Below are 22,073 nucleotides of genomic sequence, written 5' to 3' on the forward strand. Positions count from 1 at the left end.
CAAGTGGTTGAAGCGCTAGACTTTTACCCTAAGGGTCAGTGGTTCTAGCCCAGGTTCGGATTACTTTTTTTGTGTTTTTTAATTTTATTTTTGTTTTATACTGGAACTCTTGAGTTATTCCGATGATTGCATTCATCAATTTAAAGCATTTAATGACAAACTTCTAAACATGCCATACCTTTTAATCACAGTTTGGTAAAATGACAGTTGTCAAGAAAATTGTGAAAATATTGGTTTGCAAATGGGGCTTTTTTCATCACTTAATGGGTTACAGATCCACTTACACTCAATATTAGCAATTAAAAATAAAACCTGGAGAATCGAAATGGGCAAAATAATAAGGAATTTGTAAGGCTTTTCATTGATAAATTGCAAAATTAAGTGTATAAATATTTTAACAAAGCATACACAATTTTCTGATAATTTTTAAAGCCATATTGATGATTGTATGAATGCGCTAGATATATTTCCTCCAAAGGTCCCAGATTGTAATACCAGATTTTAAGGAAAAAATGTTAGTCTACATTTTTTGTCCCATTTTAATTATATAATACTATTTTGAATTATTAATATTTGTTAGTAATTAGATTAAATTATAGTTTTCTTAAATACGAAAATCTGTAAACTAGTACCGTCAATATAACATTAATAGAGATTATTATTTGGATCAAAACTTGCATTTTATTAAAAATTAAATCCTTATGTCATGCTATTTTAATTAACAAATCTGTGTACCCTTAGTAAAAAGCTTAAATACAAGGTTCATTGAAAATGATGGATACTCCCTGATGAGACGCTTTGTTAATGTATGGGTTAATTGTGTGAAAATATTTATTATTCAATGGGAAATAACTCTCTAAAAAGACATCAGCTAGAAACCACATGGCAGTTTGCTTAACCCTTTCCCACTCAGAAGCAAAGTGAAATTGGCTATGTGCAAACAGCATTAAAACAGAACAGGTTTTGTGCTGTTTGCTGCTCATCGGTATCTTAGGGTTGGAAATGAACCCTTTAAAACTAAAATATGGAAAGAAAAGTATAAAATTAATTTTAACTTTCTAAGTGACTACAAATGCGTCAAAATATGTATCTAAGGTATAAAGGGTTAAGCCTATTCTGAACATTTATTCCTGTAACCTAATACAAATACATATACATTTGACAATGTCATATTGCTTATCAAAGGTTAATAAATGCCTTGGAATGGAACAAGCTGAAACAATATGCATGTCCACCCAATAGAAGTTTGAATATGATTATGAAGAGGCATAAATCGGTCATTTATTACTCAAATGGTAATAACTCTGAAACATCGATGGTGCTGAACAATCTGAAAATATGCAAATGGCTAACATAAACGGACACTTTCATATAAACTTTCATCACTTTCGGTTCTTAGTTCCTGCGACCTCCCACGGAAAAGACAAATCCTTTAGCAAATGACATATTTATAATCAAACTCTCTGAAAAAATTGCTAATAACCAAATTTACCTAACAAGTATGTTAAGGACCTCTCTATAGCGAATCTGCACACCAATTTTCATCAAATTTGGATCATTATTGTCTGAGATTGCATATGGAAACAAAAAATCATAAAAATAATCAAAGAGCAATTACTCCCTGAAAATATATTTGACCGCAACAAACTAACAAGGATGCGAATACCTACCCTAAAGGGAAGCTGCATTTATTAAACTACATCAAATTTGAATCATCAGTGTCTGAGATCCTGCCCGAAATACAAAAAGTGTGACGGAAGCGAATAATAAAAGGAAGGATAGACACAAGGATGCATCTTCAGAGAGAGGGATGGATAGAAGGGACAAACAGAAAAAAATGCAGAAATGATTATTTGGAAAATTTGTGTTAGATCCATCCATACAAACTCATTTCTGTCACAAAGCACATTCAGAAGGATAAAAAAAAGCAGCAACTATATGTTTCTCCCTTTCAAAATAGACATATTTGATGTATCAATATGTTGTTAAGTGCATAGTCTTTGTCAAAACAACAAACATATAACATCTTAACATCATTGTCATCCTAGTGACTCACTCTGATCTTATCCAGGAGTTCTTGGCGTCTCAACATCGCCTGCTGCAGTCGGCCTGCTGTTCAAGGTCATTGCTGTTGCCTGAAATGGGGACAGAATAATTATACGCACATGATTATTTTTGCTGATGAGCCATTTAAGATTGAAATTTCCCTGCCATCATACAATCACTGATATGCAGCTTGCTAAAATATGAATTATCATAATTGAGCCGCGTTCTGAAAAAACTTGATGCATGTGCATAAAGTGTTGTCCCAGATTAGCCTGTGCAGTCTGCACAACACAACAAATAAAAGTTGTATAGTATAATTATTTTGTAGCTATGAAGAATAATTGAAGATAATACAGTTTTTGTACAAACATAAATTAATTATGTAATACAAAAAGTAAATTTCGTACGAAGGAAATTATAAATCTAAAATGAAATAAACAGTTTCGTAGTGTCTCGTTAAAAACATTGGTAATAACGACACACCCATCATCTTTCTGATGTATCATTGTGTACATATTCGTTCAACTACAAGTCGCTGAAGATTTATAAAAAAAACTGGATTAAAGACAAGTTTAAAGTTTGCAGTTCAAGTGGATAAGACATTAAAAACCATTCTAAAATGTGACTTTGACGCAGCTCGCAAACAGACAGAAACAAAGTCCCACCCTCCCAGGATCAATCGATACGGAGCAATAAAAAATTAAGTGCTTTCGTGCAATTAGCCAATCAGACTCATATGGCATCAACTGGGTAGGCCACTGCGTACCAAGCAGGCTTATATCACATTAAATGGGTTGGTCCCTGAGTATCTAGCAAACTCATATGTCATCAAATGGATAGGACCCTGAGTACGTAGCAGTTCATTTGGCGTAAAATGGGTTGGTTCTTGAGATTCATTCTAGCATGGCTACTATGACACTAACTGTGTATGCCTGCGAGTGCATAGCTAGCTTCTATAACATTAACTGTGTATGCCTGCTTGCATACACAATTGATGTCATAGCTTGCTTCTATGACATCAACTGGGTAGGCAACTGAGTTCCCAGCACGCTCATATGACATTAATAGGGTAGACCCTAGGTACTTCGCAGGCTAATATGACATTAATTGGGTAGGCTCATAGTTACCTTACACTCAGGCTAAACTGACATTAATTGTGAAGCCCCCCCCCCCCCTAGTATCTAGAAGACTCACATTAAATAAACTGCGAGTACCTGAATACGTACAAGTTGTCTTCTGATATTTGAATATAATACAAATACAAACAAACCTATGACGAAAGCGAATTACTTTTACAACTATTAATTTACTATATTTTAGCTGATAATAATGTTTCAATACTTAATTAGGATGTGAATTTATACTTCAACAGCAATGTATTGTGCATTATATTCATATTAATCTATAAACAAAACCAACTGACTAGGACTTTAGAAATAGTGTGAACTGTTATGCATGATTGTACATAAAAGCTGACATCAATGAACCACACTGATGATAGTTAATAAAGTACAAGGGAACTTACATCAACGGTAATGGGAATTTCTTTTCTTTTTTTTATTCAATATAAAACATACAATGTAAATATGTGCATAAGCAAGAACAAAAGTGGTATAATACAACAGTAATAATGTCAAACACATATTATGCAATATACGCTAGGATATTCTGTTTTTTGTGTTGCTTTTCTTGCCTGTGGTGTATGCTGTTATTTTTAAATGTAATAATCAATCCTATAGATGATTTGCGTAGAGTTAGGTAGAAGACAACTGGACTGGGTTATGAAAGTTGATGCGTTTCCATTTTTGTTCAAAAATATGAAGTTTATCGTTGTTAAGGGCTATTTCTTTTTCAATTTGGATCTTTAATTTTAAATAGTTTATAAAACAGTTGAAAGTAGGTATTTGTTTTTTGTATTTGAAGCTAAATATAAAATATTTCATGAGTATGATAATGTGGTTCACAGTGTTATTAATTTCTGGTATTTTAAAAGTATTCACACCGAAACTGATATTTAAGAGAGACAGTTTTAATTTTAATTGTTGTTTCTCTAGAAATGTTGTTAACTGGTTCCATAGAATTTGAATATGTTTGCACACCCAGAAAAGGTGTTCTATTGTTTCAATGTGTTCACTGCATATATCACATATATTTGTGTTGGATAGGTTGCACTTAAATAGGTATTTATTTGTAGCTATGATTCTATGGACATATTTATATTGAAAATTTTTCATTGTGCTATCTATAGTTGTTTTATATGGCATGATAAATATTTGTTTCCAATTAAATTCTCGAAGAAGGCTTTGCCATTTATTTTGAATCTTGGAGTTTTCTGCAGGGTGTTTAATTTGTAGTTTGTAAAATATTTTGTTTGTTTTGTTTTGTTTTGCAAGTATGTTTTCCGTGAATGATGTTTGAGTACATGGTGTGCTATTTGTATTTATTGTAGATTTAATATGTATGGGTATGCTTCAAATTAATGTGTAATACATTAGGAAATTGCCTGAAGGTATTCCGTATATATAACATATATTCTCAAAAGAATAAAAGTCTTTTATTCTGTAATCGTACCATTGGTCGACATATTTAATGTTTTGTTCAAACCAATGTTTATAGAAAAAAGTCTTATTGTTTGAAGTTATGTCATTATTGTTCCATAAAATAGTTTTACTGGTGATTTGGGTTTCTAGATTATGAGTAACATTAGTCCATGCCGATAAAACATTAGATAGAAAAATGTTTTCGTTTGCAATTTTATGCAAAATGGTATTGCCGATGTTACATTCAAAAAGTAAGGAGTCACCATATTTGTTTAGGATTTCCTGGTAGAATAATTTCAATTTAATTGTATTGTTATTATCTAGATATCTTTTAACCCAGCTGCATTTGATTGCATTCAAGAATTAGTCGATGTCCGTTAATTGGATACCTCCATTTTCTACAGATTGATGCCGTTCCATAAAGGGTTAGCGATTCTATAAGGTTATTGAATGAGTCACTATTGTCATTTAAAAAAGTTGCATCGTCGGCAAATAGGGCCTGTTTAATTTAGTCGTCATGTTCTAGCGATATTCCTTTAATATGCTTATTTGATTGGATATAGTGTGATTGATACTCGATGCATATAATAAATAGCGAGGATGAAAGTGGGCATCCTTGTCTTACCCCTCGTTCGATGTTAAAACTGTTTGAAAAAAATCAATTGTTAATAATAATGCTGTTTATGTCGGTGTAAAATAGTTATACCCAAATAGACTTAAACCAAAATTCATATTTTCTAAACAAGAGAACATAAACGAATGGTCTAGTGAATCGAAAGCCTTTTCGAAGTCTGCAAAGAAAATAAGGCCTGAACTGTTTGGTTGGTTGAAATAATTTATGCGTTCTTGTATCAGACGTACATTTTCACCAATGTAAAAGCCAGATTGAGATCTTGAAATGATTGATGGTAATATTTTATTAATTCTGTTGGATATACTTTTTGTTGCAATTTTATAATCATTGTTCAGCAAACTAATCGGGCGCCAGTTTGATAAGGATTCTAAGTTTTTTCCAGGTTTTGGAATAAGTTATATTATACCTTGTTTTTGTAGCGTAGTTAAGTTTTCGTTGTTAAATGAATAGTTAAGTGAATTAATTAAATGTGTTTTAATATCGTTCCAGAATATTTTATAAAATTCGATTGTGGTGCCGTCAGATCCTGGTCTTTTGTTATTTTGCATTTCTTTTAGTGCTAGTCCACATTCATATTCATTAAGTAATCCGTCACACAATAATTTTTCCTCTTGATTTAAAGCACGATGTGTATTTTTAAAAAGGGTTTTATTTTCAATATGTTTTTGTTTATAGAGGGTTTCGAAAAATAAACGTTGTTCCTCTAGTATTTGAGTTCTGTTTGTTATATCTTTGCCATTAACTACTAATTTGTGTACAGTTTTTTGTTCACTTCTACATTTTTCGATGTTTGCGAAGTATTTTGTGTTTTTTTCATTGTGTTCAACATGCTGTGCACGCGCTCTTAGTATTATTCCATTGAGTTGTGTATGATAGATTCCTTCTAATACTTGTTTGTTTGATGTTATTTCATCTTCAATGGCTTTGGTATCATTTGTGATTGTTTCATGCAATTGTTTTTCAAATGTTTCAATTATTTTAATGGTTTCAGTTTCAAGTTTTTTTGTTTCTTTTTGTTTAAATGATGTGTATCTTATTGTTGTGTTACGTATATTACCTTTAATTATTTCCCATAATGTGTTGGGGTAAGCATCTTTGTTATTTTGAGCTGTATTTGTTATTTCCTGATTTATTTGCGTTTGGTATTGTGTATCTAATAAGATGCTGTTATTAATTTTAAAGTATCCTGGGCCTCTTTCAGGTTGTATTTTGTGCAGTTTAAGTTCAACTAGAGAATGGTCGGTCATAAATCCTGGTTTTATGTTGCATGTATTATTAATATTGCAGAGTGACTCAGATATTAAGAAATAGTCTAATCGCAAAATATTGTTGGTTTTGTGTTTGAATGCCAGGTGAATTTTCTCTCATTCGGATTAACTGTACGCCATAAATCGATTAAATTGTAGTTTTCAATTATGTTATTCAAAATTTGTCTACTTTTTGAGTGAGAATATAGGTTTCCATTTCTTTTATCTAATAATCGGTTTAGAACTGTATTGAAATCGCCTTCGACTATAATGTTTTTATCTTGGTTACTTAGTATATAGGATTGTAATGTCTCGTAAAATTTAGATTCATCTATGTTAGGGCCGTAAACGTTTATTAATGTTAATTGTGTTTCGTGTATTTTTATATCTATACTTGCTTGTCTGCCAATTATTATTTCATTGAAGTAATCAACTGTTATTCCTGTATTACTTTTTATCAGAAAAGCGGTGCATTGTTTATTTGCATGTTGTCCACTTAGATAAATATCTCCGTCCCATTCATTTTTCAAGGTTTGTGCTAAGGTAGGTGTTAGATGACTTTCCTGTAAAAGACATATATTTTTTTTTTCGTCTAACCATTTAAAAATTTTAGTGCGTTTGTCTATGTTATTAAGCCCTTTTACATTTAGAGTACATATTTTAATGCTCATACAAAAGGAGAGTTTAGTATATGGTAAGCTTTTGTGTGCATGTCCAGTTGGTTACTGTCTTAAGGTATGCAATTGAGGTAAACATGCTATATTTGTATATATATTTATGTTTATTTATAAATAATATAGAGAGATAAAAAGACATAGAGAAAAATATATATGGGCAGGCTGGTATGTAAGGTAAATGAAAAAAAAAAAAGATTTAATATTTCAACTGAAATTTTTTCTACATAAACGCATGTGGAAAAAATACCATAAATAGTATTTAGTGCGTTTATTGTTTCTTCATTTGCGAATGTGTATGTATGTGTGAGTCGCGTGCATGTGTGTGTGTTTCTTGAATGTGTGTGTGGGGGGGGGGGGGAAGATAGGGAGGGTGGAGAGTTAGGCATTGAATGAGTGGGTTTTGGGTATGCGATTGATGTTTTCATGTGTTTACAAATACAAAAAGCCTAACATATCATTTTTGCTAATTTCAAAAAACAGTAATATAAAACAGCATGATAAATCATTGGTGCGTGGTCGCGTGTGTGTGTGTGTGTGTGTGTGTGTGTGTGTGTGTGTGTGTGTGTGTGTGTGTGTGTGTGTGTGTGTGTGTGTGTGTGTGTGTGTGTGTGTGTGTGTGTGTGTGTGTGTGTGTGTGTGTGTGTGTGTGTGTGTGTGTGTGTGTGTGTGTGTGTGTGTGTGTGTGTGTGTGTGTGTGTGTGTGTGTGTGTGTGTGTGTGTGTGTGTGTGTGTGTGTGTGTGTGTGTGTGTGTGTGTGTGTGTGTGTGTGTGTGTGTGTGTGTGTGTGTGTGTGTGTGTGTGTGTGTGTGTGTGTGTGTGTGTGTGTGTGTGTGTGTGTGTGTGTGTGTGTGTGTGTGTGTGTGTGCGTGTGCGTGTGCGTGTGTGTGTGTGTGTGTTTGCGCGTGTTTGTTTGCGCGTGTGTGTTTGCGCGTGTGTGTTTGCGCGTGTGTGTTTTTTTTGCGTGCGTGCTTGTGTGGGTGCTTGCGTGTGTTTGTGTGCGTTTGTTAATGTATGTGTGCCGTGAGATACATAAGAATTCGAATTTACCATAACATTACTAATAATATGAGGACAGATATCATGATACGAACAGTATACACTTTTATTAGTCTTGAATATTCATGAAAATCAAAAAAATAACATTTGTCATAAGATACATTACATTTCAGATTTACCATAACATTACCAATTATTCTTGAATATTCATGGAAGTCAAAAATAAACAAAAACATTTGTCATGAGATACATGACATTTCAAATTTACCATAGCATTACTAATAACATGACAACAGTTATCATGATACGAACAGCATACATTATTATTATTATTGTTGTTATTAGTCTAAACTGTTTATGAAAGTCGAGATTTAACATATGCAATCCCAATGTTCGGAGCTTATCATTATTATACATATGTAATATTTGAGTGTTTTGTATAGTTACACGTTTAATCAAGTATTCTGTCAGTGAAAAGGTTTTTGCTTTTTTCATATTGTTAATAAAATAATTACGAAAACGAGATACGCATAGATCTAAAAGCTGACGGATATTCACGTTTAAAATATAACAAACTAACACAAATAAATTGGAGCAAAATTGGAACAAAATTTAAGTTTATTTGTCTTGAAATATGTTTTGATTAATTGTTAGGTACTCTAGAAATATGCTTTGATTAATTGTTAGGTACTCATGAACATAAACAAAAAAAAACAACAAACGATATCAAAACACGTTCCGAAAGACTGAGTATGATTGTGTATCCGTCACATAATCATTCTGAATCATTTTAAATGTATCTTAGGAAGAAATACCAGTGTCTTTCAAATTTTCGAGAAGTATCTTAGATCAACAGATATTTTCGATCTAGATTGTATGATAAACGAAAAGTATCTTAGATCAACAGATAAACGAAAAAGTATCTTAGATCAACAGATAAACGAAAAGTATCTAAGATCAACAGATGGACTCTTCACGTATTGCCAAGCCAATTATACAAAAAAACATCAACAACAGATAAACGAAAAGTATCTTAGATCAACAGATGGACTCTTCACGTATTGTCAAGCCAATTATATAGAACAGAACAGATAGTTTATTTGCGACTTAAGCATATACAGCTCATCGTCAAAAACAATAAATCAATCATAAATACATATACATACACATGCGTCAAACTAACAACAATTGTTTATGCATTTTTACACATAGATGATTTTTGTGAGAATGCAATATGAAAGAGAAGGCTCTTAATTGTTAAACAAAGTTAAGTAAATGATTTTGATCCGTTAGTGATTGAGAAAAATAAAATATAGACATTATGCAGTTAAAAATTATTTACAAAATCACAATTTTGGGGAAAAAACTATTCTCTCATAAGACTATAAATTTTCGGCACTAAGTTTAAATGCTTTTATACAAAAATTAGCTAGACGTATCAATACAGATTTTCTAGTCTCATTCAAAAATTGTACAAATTTAAACATACTTGGTCTTCTTTTGTAAAAAACAGGTATACATGTATTTCTAATATTATCATATAAAGGACATATAAGAACAAAATGGTACTCATCTTCAATTTCATTCATTGAACAAAATGTATATGTTCTTTCATTTCTTTGAATATTTTGGTGCCTACCAGTTTCTATAAATAGAACATGGGAAGACAATCTCAATTTTGCGATTATATTTCTAAATTTCGAATTTTCAATTTTGTCTAAATAAATGGATCTTTCAAAAATGGGTTTCAATTCTTTGTACAAATATAGTGATGGAGAGTCATTTACATCAATTCGCCATTTTGTAATAAACAAATCTTTTAATCTATTGCGAAACATTATAATAAAGCTGTTAACATTAACAGATTCTGGATATAACCATACGTCATTAAAACCTGACTCTTGCAAGAGTTTTCGAACGTTTGATGTCCATGACTTGGAGTGAGGATTATCACAAAAAGCATCAACAACATTCAATTTTTTTTTTCGAGAAGTATCTTAGATCAACAGATATTTTCGATCTAGATTGTATGATAAACGAAAAGTATCTTAGATCAACAGATAAACGAAAAAGTATCTTATATCAACAGATAAACGAAAAGTATCTTAGATCAACAGATGGACTCTTCACGTATTGTCAAGCCAATTATACAAAAAAAAAACATCAACTACACAATTTAATATACTTATACTTGTCAATCGGATACTCCCAAAGGAATAAAAGATAAACAACGGTGCATGCATACATGTTGGTAAATGTATTTCCGCCACATTGTCGATCTAAATATCCAAAAACGAAATGCATCTAGATCAACAGACGGAATAAAAGGATAACTCATGGTGCATATATACATGTTGGTTGTTGTTGCTTCGGGAAAATGTGTAAAAGAGTTGTTAGTCAGCAACATTTCTCTATCAACAGACGGAATAAAAGAATAACTACCAGTACATATATACGTGTTGGTAACCGTATTTCCGCCACATTGTCGATATAAATATCCAAAAACGAAATATATATATCGATCAACAGACGGAATAAAAGGATAGCCAACGGTGCATATATATGTGTTGGTAAAAGGATAACCAACGGTGCATTTATATGTGTTGGTAACTGTTATTACGGGAAAGTATGTATAAAAAAACACAACAACGTATGTCGGACACATTGTCCATCTAAATATCCTAATTTGTTTGTGTCAAATAAACACATTCATAATTTGGAATGAGTTCCGATTGAGATTTTTCGTTCGTTTTTTTCATTAACAGCTATGTAAGAATAAAAGGAAAAAAACAAACATATACAGTTCACGTATTCAAAAGAAGGGCAAGTGAAAGGAACTGTCGTTGTATAGAAAAAATGACATAGGAACTACCAATATGTACATGTAGTATGTACTAGTAGTGTATGTTCAGAGGCAAGATGTACATGAATATGTTTTTACGTCTGCCATTTACTTTATATTTATGTCAAACAGATATATTTATAAGAACGTATTAGTAGCATGTCACATGTGTTAGTAGACTGTTTTATTAACTAGCAGAATGTACATGATAAATTCGTGTGTGTGTCGTTAATTTTATGCTTATGTTAATTAAACATTCATAATATGGTATTAGTTGACATTGAAATGTTTTCTCCTTTTTTCAAAAACAATTTTGTATGAAAAAAAAGATAACCAAAAGAAAATAAAACACAAAAAAAACAAAGAAAAAACAGTCTTTTTGTTTGGTACAGAAAGAGGAGAACATAAAGACATGTACAAAAACATTTCGGTGATCTGTTCAGTGATTAGACGCTGCACTACAAATGCAGCGTGTGTGTGTGTATGTGTGCATGTGTGTGCGCGTGTGTGTGCGTTTGTGTGCGAGCGTGTGCGTGCGTGTACGTGCATGAGTGTGTGTGTGTGTCTCTGTGTATGTGTGATATCCTGTGGGTATGTGCATGTTTATTGTTGAATTCTTGTTGAAGTAAGTGTTCATATTTTGCTTTTATGTGTTAGTGCGTAAGTGAATATGTAGGTGCTTTAAGAGTGGAGTAGCATTTGTTAATATATATTACTTAGTGAGGTCTTATATTTTCAAAAACAAAAGCCTTGAAGTAGCATTTGTTAACATATTTAACTAGATGAGGTTTATTTTTAAAACAAAGTCATGAGTATCATAGATCCGTCTTCGCTATAAGAGAACGATTGTTCTTGTATTTCGTGATTCACGTGTTGTGGTGGTATTTTCAAAACAAAGTTACTGCGGATTCACAGATAAGTTTTCGCTCTATGAGGAGGAACGTTCTGTTACCCCGTGGATCTCGTGAAGTGTTGACGATTTGTAACAGCTGTTCAGACCGATTGTGTATTTGTATATACCTCACATAATTGGAAAGGTTACCTCACTTGGTCGAAGATATTTTTACTAGTTCGACCATGGCAAGTCTATCCAGTATTTGTACTGATCATGTGTCACTTTATGCACGATTTCATTGACGTCACGGTAGTATATTACGCCGTCGCAGGACCAAGTTGATGTTACTATGTCTCTTTGTTTTTTGCGTACACAAGCAAGTACGTGGTTATTCAGTTTGGTGAGGTGGTCGTTAATGTATAAAGGTGTTTTTTGTCTTCGCAGGATTTTCGCGCTCTGCATTATTTTGCTTCTTTTAATGCGGGAGATCAACTTCAGAACGATGGGTCTAGGTTTTCTATTGTCGAATTTACCTATTCTATGTGTTATATCGATATCGTGTTCTGACAAGTGAAGGTCGGGGATATTTCGGTTTAGCGTTTCTAAAACTTTTGCTGTTGTTTCGTTTGCGGTTTCTTTATCGTTATCTGGCATACCGTCTATCTTGATGTTGCTTCGCCGGCTGTACTGATCCATTTCGTTTATTTTCATTTCACAATTGGATTCCTGCTGTTTTAGTTGTTTGCGAATATGTTCATTTTCGTCGATCTGTTCATTCAATTTGCATTTCATTTCGCTTATTGTTTGTGACAGTTTATTGTTTTCAATTTCTTTGTCAGATAGCTCGCTCTCGACCTTTTCGATTCTTAAGATGACAGAGCTGAGCATTTCTTCTTTAAGCTGTAATACTATGTTTTTAATAAGGGTGCTTAGTTCACTGCTGTCCTTTGTAAGAACGTTGTTAAGCTTAGAGTTTATCTCTTTCAACTCTGTCGCGATATCAAGATCGTTATTATTTGTTTCTTTGTTGTTTGTATTTTGTTCAGGCTCTTCAGTTTCAAATTCATTTGCGCTATCTGCATTACTGTATGATAATGGAGCAAATCTGTTGCCTTTTGATTTCTTCCTACTTGGTTTGTTTTTTGCGGGTTCATTTAAGCTAATGTAAGCTTCACTTATGCTGCTGCTGGTATTTCGGGCTCTTTTTTCTCGAGCTTTTTTATTGAGACCGTTTGAATCCATCGTATTAATTGTAGTCAAGTTTGAACCTATGTACTTATTCCTTTTGTTTCACTGGTCTGTGTTTAGAAACGTGGGTCTCCTTTTCTTTTTTGTTCAGTATAGTTGCAAAATTCAGTCATGTGCACTCTTATAAAAACAATGTCGGTCATAGTGTATACACATCCATTTTAAAATATTAATGGGAATTTCAATGTAAGATTGATCGCCCGTGTTAGACCTCGCACTTGATCGTTCAAATGTCATTAATTGGTTTTGAAATAAACATCTAGTCAAAATGAAATTACTTGAATTCTTACATGTTTGGACCAATTTATAAGAGAAAAGCAATATATTGACTGGTATAACTTATCCCGTCAAGGACAGTCGGACTAACGTTGATGTCGAGCCTTGCAATTTCGAATAAACTGAATGAGACATATCGCGATCGGAAAATGATTGGGTCGAACTGAATTTGGGTCAAAAATAAATTCAGGCAAAACGTTAGTAAGAACTTAAAGGGGTGGGTTCACAAACTGTCAACATCCGCATCAAATAAATGTGAACAAAATGTTCCGTTTGTTTAAAAAATCTCAAATCATCATAGCAGTTAACTATCAGATTGCGTCTTATGCTATTTTTGGTATCTCTGTTTCGGAAGTTAGCCGATGTAAAGCCGTTATCGCTATAGGGTACACTCTTACTAGTAATTATTAAATTTAAACAGCTTGCCACACACAGCTTGACATTCTCAGATTATCCACGTTAAAATGGAAAAGGACAGTGTCGACACCATAGTCGAACCTCTTCATTAAACGGCTAACATCTAAACCACTTGACCATTTATGCACTTCTTTATTTTTGGGACGAAGGAAGCACTCTAGAGTATTCCAAAATCCAAATTGTTAGAGATACAAGCTCCCGAAAACTATGTACATTATAACTCAATTGAAAAAATAACTCAATTTCTAAATGATTGTTTAAACATGTATATCTATACGCCCGAAACATGACTTGTTCTATTTATGATTTTAAGCAATGTTATGATAACTTGTTTTTCATTGTATTTATGACTAGATAACAAGATTGCATAATTATTCCATGCGAAAGTGTTATAATTGTACATAAGTTTGTTAAGCACCTCATTTACACATATTTATTTTCATATTTGATCATTTGACTTTGATACTCGGTGGCTTTAAACATAGTTTTGTCGAATAGAACTTACCATGTATGCATATATTGATTTCATTAAAATTATGTGTCTGTGGTATAATGATAATGTCCGTCTCATAGTTTGATAACCATATCATATGTGTCTTGTTCTGTGAAAACTGGGCATAATGTTTGTGCGTAAAGTGTCGTTCCAGATTAGCCTTGCAGTCCGCACAGGCTAATCAGGGACGACACTTTCCGCTTAAATGGTATGTTTCGTTTAAAAGAACCGAAGATCTATTTTAAGCGGAAAGTGTCGTCCCTGATTAGCCTGTGCGGACTGCACAGGCTTATCTGGGACGACACTAAACGCACATGCATTATGCCCAGTTTTCTCAGAACAAGACACATATAATCATCCTGTTTTTCGTTCAATAGCTACACTTAGCTGATAATGTTTGTTATTACAACTCGGATATGGCAAACTATTCGTTTCTGTCCAATAGAAAATTGGTGTGTCTCGGGATCTGCGACTTACTTAACTGATTAGAAATTCGTCAATTTGAGAAACGGCATTTACAAATTTTACTTAGCAGACTACTGGAATCATTTACATGTACGCCTTTTTGAACGGAATATTTCAAACACTAGACCATTCAAATGTTATTTTTATTATAAGTCTAAACACACACTAATTCTCTTGACATTTTTATATCCGACTTATACAAAACACCAAAACCCGTGAGTTCTCGAACTAAATGATGCAGTCTTGATCATGATAATTTTGGTTCCGTCATGATGAAGTCAAATAGACATTCGTAGGCATGAGTAGTACAAGTTGTTCCGACACCATTCTTTTCTATCTATAAATTTGTTTAGCGATTGAATAAACAATGATACATTGCACAAAATAAGCAAGCAGTTGATTGTTTTAAGCAAGCAGTTTAATAATTAATGAAAATTAACACAGTTGAGTAAGCATTCATCTATGTACTGTCAATTTTGACAATTATACTTAATAGTACATCGAATACATTGTCCTTAATGTGCTGCACACCTTTAGTGTCAAAGAATTTCAAATGAACGCCAGCCGTCCAGCATCCTTAACCATTGTCAGATTTCCTAATCTTCTCGGCACTGGATGTGGTCCCCTCAAGACTGTATCTGACGTCCAGCATCCTTAACCATTGTCAGATGTCCTCATCTTCTCCTCGGCTCTGCATGTGGTCCCATCAAGACTGTATCTGCCGTCCAGCATCCTTCACCATTGTCAGATGTCCACATCTTCTCGGCACTGCATGTGGACCCCTTCAGACTGTATCCGCCGTCCAGCATCCTTAACCATTGTCAGATGTCCTCATCTTCTCGACACTGCATGTGGTCCCATCAAGACTGTATCTGACGTCCAGCATCCTTAACCATTGTCAGATGTCCTCATCTTCACGGCACTGCAAGTGGTCCCCTCAAGACTGTATCTGCCGTCCAGCATCCTTCACCATTGTCCGATGACCTCATCTTCTCGGCACTGCAAGTGGACCCCTCCAGGATGTATCCGCCGTCCAATATCCTTCACCATTGTCCGATGTCCTCATCTTCTCGGCACTGCATGTGGACCCCTCCAGAATGTATCCGCCGTCCAGCATCCTTCACCATTGTCCGATGTCATCATCTTCGCGGCAATGCATGTGGACCCCTTCAGACTGTATCTTACGTCCAGCATCCTTAACCATTGTCAGATGTCATCATCTTCTCGGCACTGCATGTGGACCCCTCCAGGATGAATCCGCCGTCCAGCATCCTTCACCATTGTCAGATGTCCTCATCTTCTCGGCACTGCATGTGGACCCCTCCAGGATGAATCCGCCGTCCAGCATCCTTCACCATTGTCAGATGTACTCATCTTCTCGGCGCTGTATGTGGTCCCCTCCATACTGTATCCGACGTCCAGCATCCCTTACCACTGCCAGATGTCATCATCTTCTAGGCAATACATGTGGTCCCCTAAAGGTTGTTAACGCCACCAAAATGATTCAATGAAGGTGAGACATGTGCGTAAACATTTTATATGGGCTGTGTTATGTGAAAGAGGGGTTAACTGCATGTGCGTAAAGTGTCGTCCCAGATTGGCCTGTACAGTCCTCACAGGCTAATCAGGGACGACGGTTTCCGCTTTTATGATATTTTTCGTTTCAATAAAGTTTCTTCTTAGCAAACATTCAGTTAAGACGGAAAATGTCGTCCATGATTAGCCTGTGCGGACTGCAGTCTGTATGAATGAAATCTCCAGTTGTAAAGACACACCTCCGCATTGGACCAATGAAATCACTTGTATGTTTAAAATGTCAGTTAGTTGAAATGTATGTAAACACAGGTTTCAAACGGCGCTGGACAGTTAGTCTGGATGCATAATGTAACGACAAGAACGGTAATAATGTTTTTTTCATTCGTTTTATTGAATTATGGTATCGAGCTACATGAACTTTGTAGGGAAGTTGCGCTTTACTCCGTGAAGATTTCAGTCTTAAAGACTGCATGATCATTGTCAACTGGGTCATGCGAGTTGTGTATCGTGTTATTTCTTAAAAGTTGACCCAGTTTTTGTAAAAATATTGCAAGACATATACATTTCCAGAAAGGAAATTCATTTCTGCGTTGAATAAGACCGAGATCGTGAAAATCGCTGCACAATTGATGAAGATATGGCTGTTCAAAGCGATGCACCCCGTTTTGAGGTGATCTTGAGTTGCATACCTTGTTATATATATATATATATATACAATCACATAGTCAACCGTGCTTGCACCGACAGTGTTTCTACACAAATTATAACATGTATTAAGCCCTGGTTCTAAACGCCCATTCGCAATAAAAACACTATTTTCTTTACAAAGCGTAAGAAGTTTATGTCCGAACGAATTCGTCTGCATATCCGCCGATAATCGTTGCGGTAAAAAATCAGTAGGTAAATCAGGCTCAGGCATATCAACATAGCGGTCGAGATTTAAATTATCTACAAGATCTGATCTGTGACCTATTCGTGAATTAAAATCGCCCGTTAAAATAACATCGCCAAGTTGAGAATACATTTTTAAATCGTCTGATAACTGGTCAAAGAAATCAAAATCTTGTAGTATAGAATTTACATTACTGTACACAAGAGAATCAGCTGGTGGTATTTAGCAACAACAAATATATACATCGTTATCAAAGCCAAAAAAATATTTAGATAATTTACACCAAATAATCCCTTTGTCATTTAAAGTTATAAGTTCAATTTTATCACGATATACAGTTTTATAGTAAACAATTACACCTCCGCTGTGTCTTTTCGCGTTTCTGTTGCATTTTGGACGAGGGCAAGAGAAACACTCAAAATTGTCAATATGAATATTAGTAGATTTGGCATTCCAAGTTTCTGTAAATATTAAAATGTCATACGAATTAATAAAGTTTAAAAAATCACTGTCCTCTAATTTTGAAATAAGACCCTGCACATTCCATGATAGCACAGTTAGCTCCTTCCGGTCGTCTCCCTAAGGTAGTTCACGCTCATGGTCATGGTTACTTCCGGCGCTATTCGGACGCTGACTTCCGTATTCGCGACGGCCACGAGGGGGCAGTTCCGGTACTGGGCCAGGGGGTGGACGATCATGAGTATATTTGACGCGGTCGATGTACAGCGCGTCATAGGATAGGTTCGCCTTTTTTCCATTCCGCTTCGCCTCAATTAAATATGGCAGCAGTTTCTTTCGGCGATCTTGGATTGGTTTTGGAAGCTGGTCACAAACGCGAAAATTACTGTTTATAAGCTTTTCCCGTGCCGATGATTTGTCACCATAAAAATTAAACTTGACAACTATTGGTCTTTTCTTGCCATGTTGATACGGACCTATCCTATGCGCTCTATCGATTTTCATGTGTGTGGCTGCGCTGTCAATTTTTAAATTATTTTTACAGAACTGTAAAACTTTTTCGGCACAATTTTCTGATTTGCGGTCTTCAAAGCTGGTTCCTTCATCGAAATTAAAGAATAGCAAATTGTCACGCATTGATCTAGCTTGGAGATCGATAATGGTTTCATTAAGGTCAATATTTTCATTCCGAAGAGAAGCTATGTTTTTGGACAACAGATCGACATTCGTTTTCATTTCATCACTAGTACTACTCTCAAAAGACCGACTTAATTCAACATCTGAAAGCCTTTTTTCTGACTCATTAAATCTGGATTCAAGGGCAATTACTCTCGATTCAACAATTGATAGCTTGTTCGAGAAGGATTTCACTTCAGTTTCAATTTGGTCTAATTTGGAGAGTTTTGTTTGCATTTCTTTTTGGGTAGATTCGATGCTATTTAGTTTATTTAGAATTGTTGAAAACATATCTGAGTCCGTTTGCGAAGTAGTGTGAGGCTGACTTACATTTTGTGGTGAGGCTGGCGCAAACATGTACGCGAATTGATTTGGGGTCTGTTGTGTCAGAAATTGTAGGTGGGGCGGCATAAACGTTCCTTGCGCAATTGGTGTGACATATACTTGCGGTGATGTTGCTGTTGGCGTGCTGGCTGGTGGTGTATTGGTTGCCATTTTGTGGACTTTGTCGGGAGGATCATTGACATAATTCGGTGACGCCTCTTCCTTGGAGCGTTTTTTACTCGCTTTTCCCATGACCGCTTATCATGTCTAAATTGTCTAGTGTTGATTGTTCACTTGTAAAATTGTCCCACATTCAATGCGCGCACAACGATAATCCGAGTTATCACAAATATCAACACCACGGGATATAGGAGATGTTAGAATGCCTTAGGCAAATTTTCAGTTTGTAAAGTTGTAAAGTAATCCCTTGGCTTGGATTCGAGTTCGTGCTGATATATGTTCACTATAAGTTCACCAACACTGTCACGGACTAAATATAATATTTAAACCACGAAAATGTGATACTTTTGTGAAAATCTGCTTTAAAACCTTTATTTTTTAATTTTGTTTTAAGTCTCATAAAACCATATCCAAACACATATCGTGATCACATCCTGTGATAGAGAAAATCCTTAAACTCCGAATAGAAATTCACAGTTTAGCATGTAGCTACGAGAGCGAAAAAAAAACACGTCTGATCACTGTCAAGGCTTATAAGATTTCAAGTATCGCTTCGTGTGTCAATTGTCGCCCTTGATGAAAGAAGTGCGAGATTGTAGATAGCACTATCCGGCTACCGTAGCAAATGGAGTGCACAACACTCTTATCTTTCAATTTTTGACGTTTCACTTGATTTAATAATATCCAATTAAAGGCATTTCTTGAAAACTCTTTGACAAAGCAGAATGCGGGTGGAATTACAGAAATGACAGTCACAGGTCTAGTCGATTTATAAATAGAAAAAAACAAGCTATGAAGCAATTGAAGTATTAAGCGGTGGATTAAAGAGGCAGTTCTTAACATGGCAAGGTTTATAAGTGTGTAAAACAACAAAAAAGTCAGCACTTACACAACTTCAAAAATTTTCAAAATTGTCTTAATGTCCTTCACAGTGTCTGACTTTTCGTTGTAAATTAAAAGCATCCCACAGATACTGCGTAATTATTTTTATCTGGATACTAACTATTAAATATAACAGCTAATACCAGCTAAAACAAATTGTCAATTTAAAATTTGTTACAAAACTCTTAGGCATGAAGTTATACATGTTACATACATTGATGAGACGTTAATAAAAATAAAATCTAAAGTATAAAAGAACTTCACCAGAAAATCAAAAAAAGTGACTTAATAATTTTAATAATTTAAATACCGAATGCTGCAGCAGTATATTTAAAATTGTTTATTTTTTTATCAATATTCTTTATTACCCGTAGCATCATTTTTACTAGTGACATTTACGTCAGTAAACTATACAGCGTTAAAGTCAAAACGATATTTTCACTGCCTAATTATGAGTAAATATGAGCTCTTAAACATACAAATATGATAGAGTGTGTGTTAAATTTGTATAAGAGTCAGATGCTTCGTATAAGTAGATTATAACGGCACACATCATTGATGAAAAGACCAGAATATCATTTCACAAAACCATTCATACCATTAAAAAAACAATCATAAAATGTATCATGTTGCTCTCTCACCATAAAACACGTTAATCTATTAAGTAACAGGGCGATGTAACGATACAAAGGCTATTATGTTTGCCGATTGAAATGTCTTGAAGCAGAATACCTCAGTAGGCGTTGTCGGGTAATTTGTTGTAAGCCTTTTTCACATTCCATTAGTTTTTTTTAATCATGAAAACGTGCGAATAAGTTAACCGATTACATATTTATGCATAATAAGAAGGTAATTTCATACAAGACGCTTGCATGTAAAAACTAAAATTATTACATTATGCTGTTATAGTGCACATTTACCCATGCGAATTTTAAGTATATGTTGTACAAGATTTAGAGTGTGAATTGTATAAATCCCGTTCAATATACAAATAATAACAGTAAATTTTGCAATGAGACACATAAATAAAATGTTCTATTTAAACTTTAAATATTTTCCCTCAAATGTTTTTAATAGTATTACTTATAAAAATAACGAGTTTACCCGACACGTTATTTTAATAAGTAATACTATTAATAACGTTTTAGGGAAAATATAATGTTATTAACCCTTCCCAATTTATATTTTATCGTAAAAGCTCTGTATGATTTTCCAACCCGTTTTGAAAATAATACTTATCATGCACGATCGATCAAGTATATACGCAATTATTTTGCGACTCTTGTCCACACCTTGGAGAAGACAAGACTATTTAAACAACTTATGACAAATTCCATTTAAAAGTTTAAGATGTCTACCGCGCCGTGAAAAGGTTGTGATGACTTTGGATCATATTCAATTATAAAGGCTTTAGAAAAAGTCAAGGGATGGGGGTAGTCAAAAACTGTGCGTAATGATCTATTCAACAGCAGAAGTACTTTCCATGAATGTCAACTAGTGTTGCGAAATGCCTTTTGGCGAGAAATATCCTTTGCCTGATTCAGCCCTTTTCTTAGCTTTATTATTATTAAAATTACTACTGCATCACTCGTTCGTATCAAACCTTATTGGGGACGCTCTGAACTGACAGTACCCTGCGTGCTGTGAAATTAAAGCATATATAATTCGTAGCAGCCTGCGTACTGTGGTATTAAAGCATACATAATTCGTAGTACACAATATGTGAAATGCTATGAACTAAAAGTACTTTGCCTCAGATTGTATGCATGCATCAATCATTTGTAGCACTCCATATAGGCGGTGCTCTTAACATAGAGTCGCTTGTGTACTGTAGTATGCTGTAGTATGCAAGCAAACATAGTTCGTAGAACACCCTATTGGGTGAACTGTGTGTACTGTTGAGTGCATGCATACTTCATTTGAAGAACAACATTTGAGGAATGCTCTGAACTGACAGTGTTATGTGCCCTGTAGTTTGAGTGCATAAATCATTCGTAACAAACAGTATTCGGAATTCTCTGAACGGCTAGCACTCGGTCTAGTGGGGTATGCATGCATATAGCATTCGTAGAATACCATATTGGTAATGCTCTGAACTGTAAGCATTCGGTCTAAGTTGGGCATGCATGCATAAAGTAATCGTAGAATACCATATTGGTAATGCTCTAAACGGCTAGCACTCGGTCTAGTTGGGTATGCATGCATAAAGCATTCGTAGAATACCATATTGGGAATGATATGAACTGAAAGCACTCGATGTAGAGTGGTTTGCATGCATAAAGTATTCGTAGCAAACCATATTCGGAATGCCTGAATTGACGGTGTTATGCGTCTTGTGGTATGAGTGCATAAATTATTCGTAACAAACCGTATTCGGAATTCTCTGAACGGCTAGCACTCGGTCTAGTC

At 34.5% G+C, this 22,073-nt stretch overlaps 1 protein-coding gene across 1 annotated transcript in view; it reads left to right on the top strand.

Annotated features, from left to right (window-relative positions):
- LOC127859617 (uncharacterized) overlaps window positions 1-17,854 on the top strand; it is a 59,582-nt gene extending 41,728 nt beyond the window's left edge. Inside the window, exons 3-4 of the mRNA XM_052397120.1 lie at window positions 16,044-16,197; window positions 17,697-17,854. Of these exons, the coding sequence (XP_052253080.1) occupies window positions 16,044-16,197; window positions 17,697-17,854 (312 nt within the window). The remainder of the gene's footprint in view (window positions 1-16,043; window positions 16,198-17,696) is intronic.
- Window positions 17,855-22,073: the final 4,219 nt, after the last annotated feature.

The sequence above is a fragment of the Dreissena polymorpha genome, chromosome 15, assembly GCF_020536995.1.
Source record: "Dreissena polymorpha isolate Duluth1 chromosome 15, UMN_Dpol_1.0, whole genome shotgun sequence".
NCBI classification, from domain to species: domain Eukaryota; kingdom Metazoa; phylum Mollusca; class Bivalvia; order Myida; family Dreissenidae; genus Dreissena; species Dreissena polymorpha.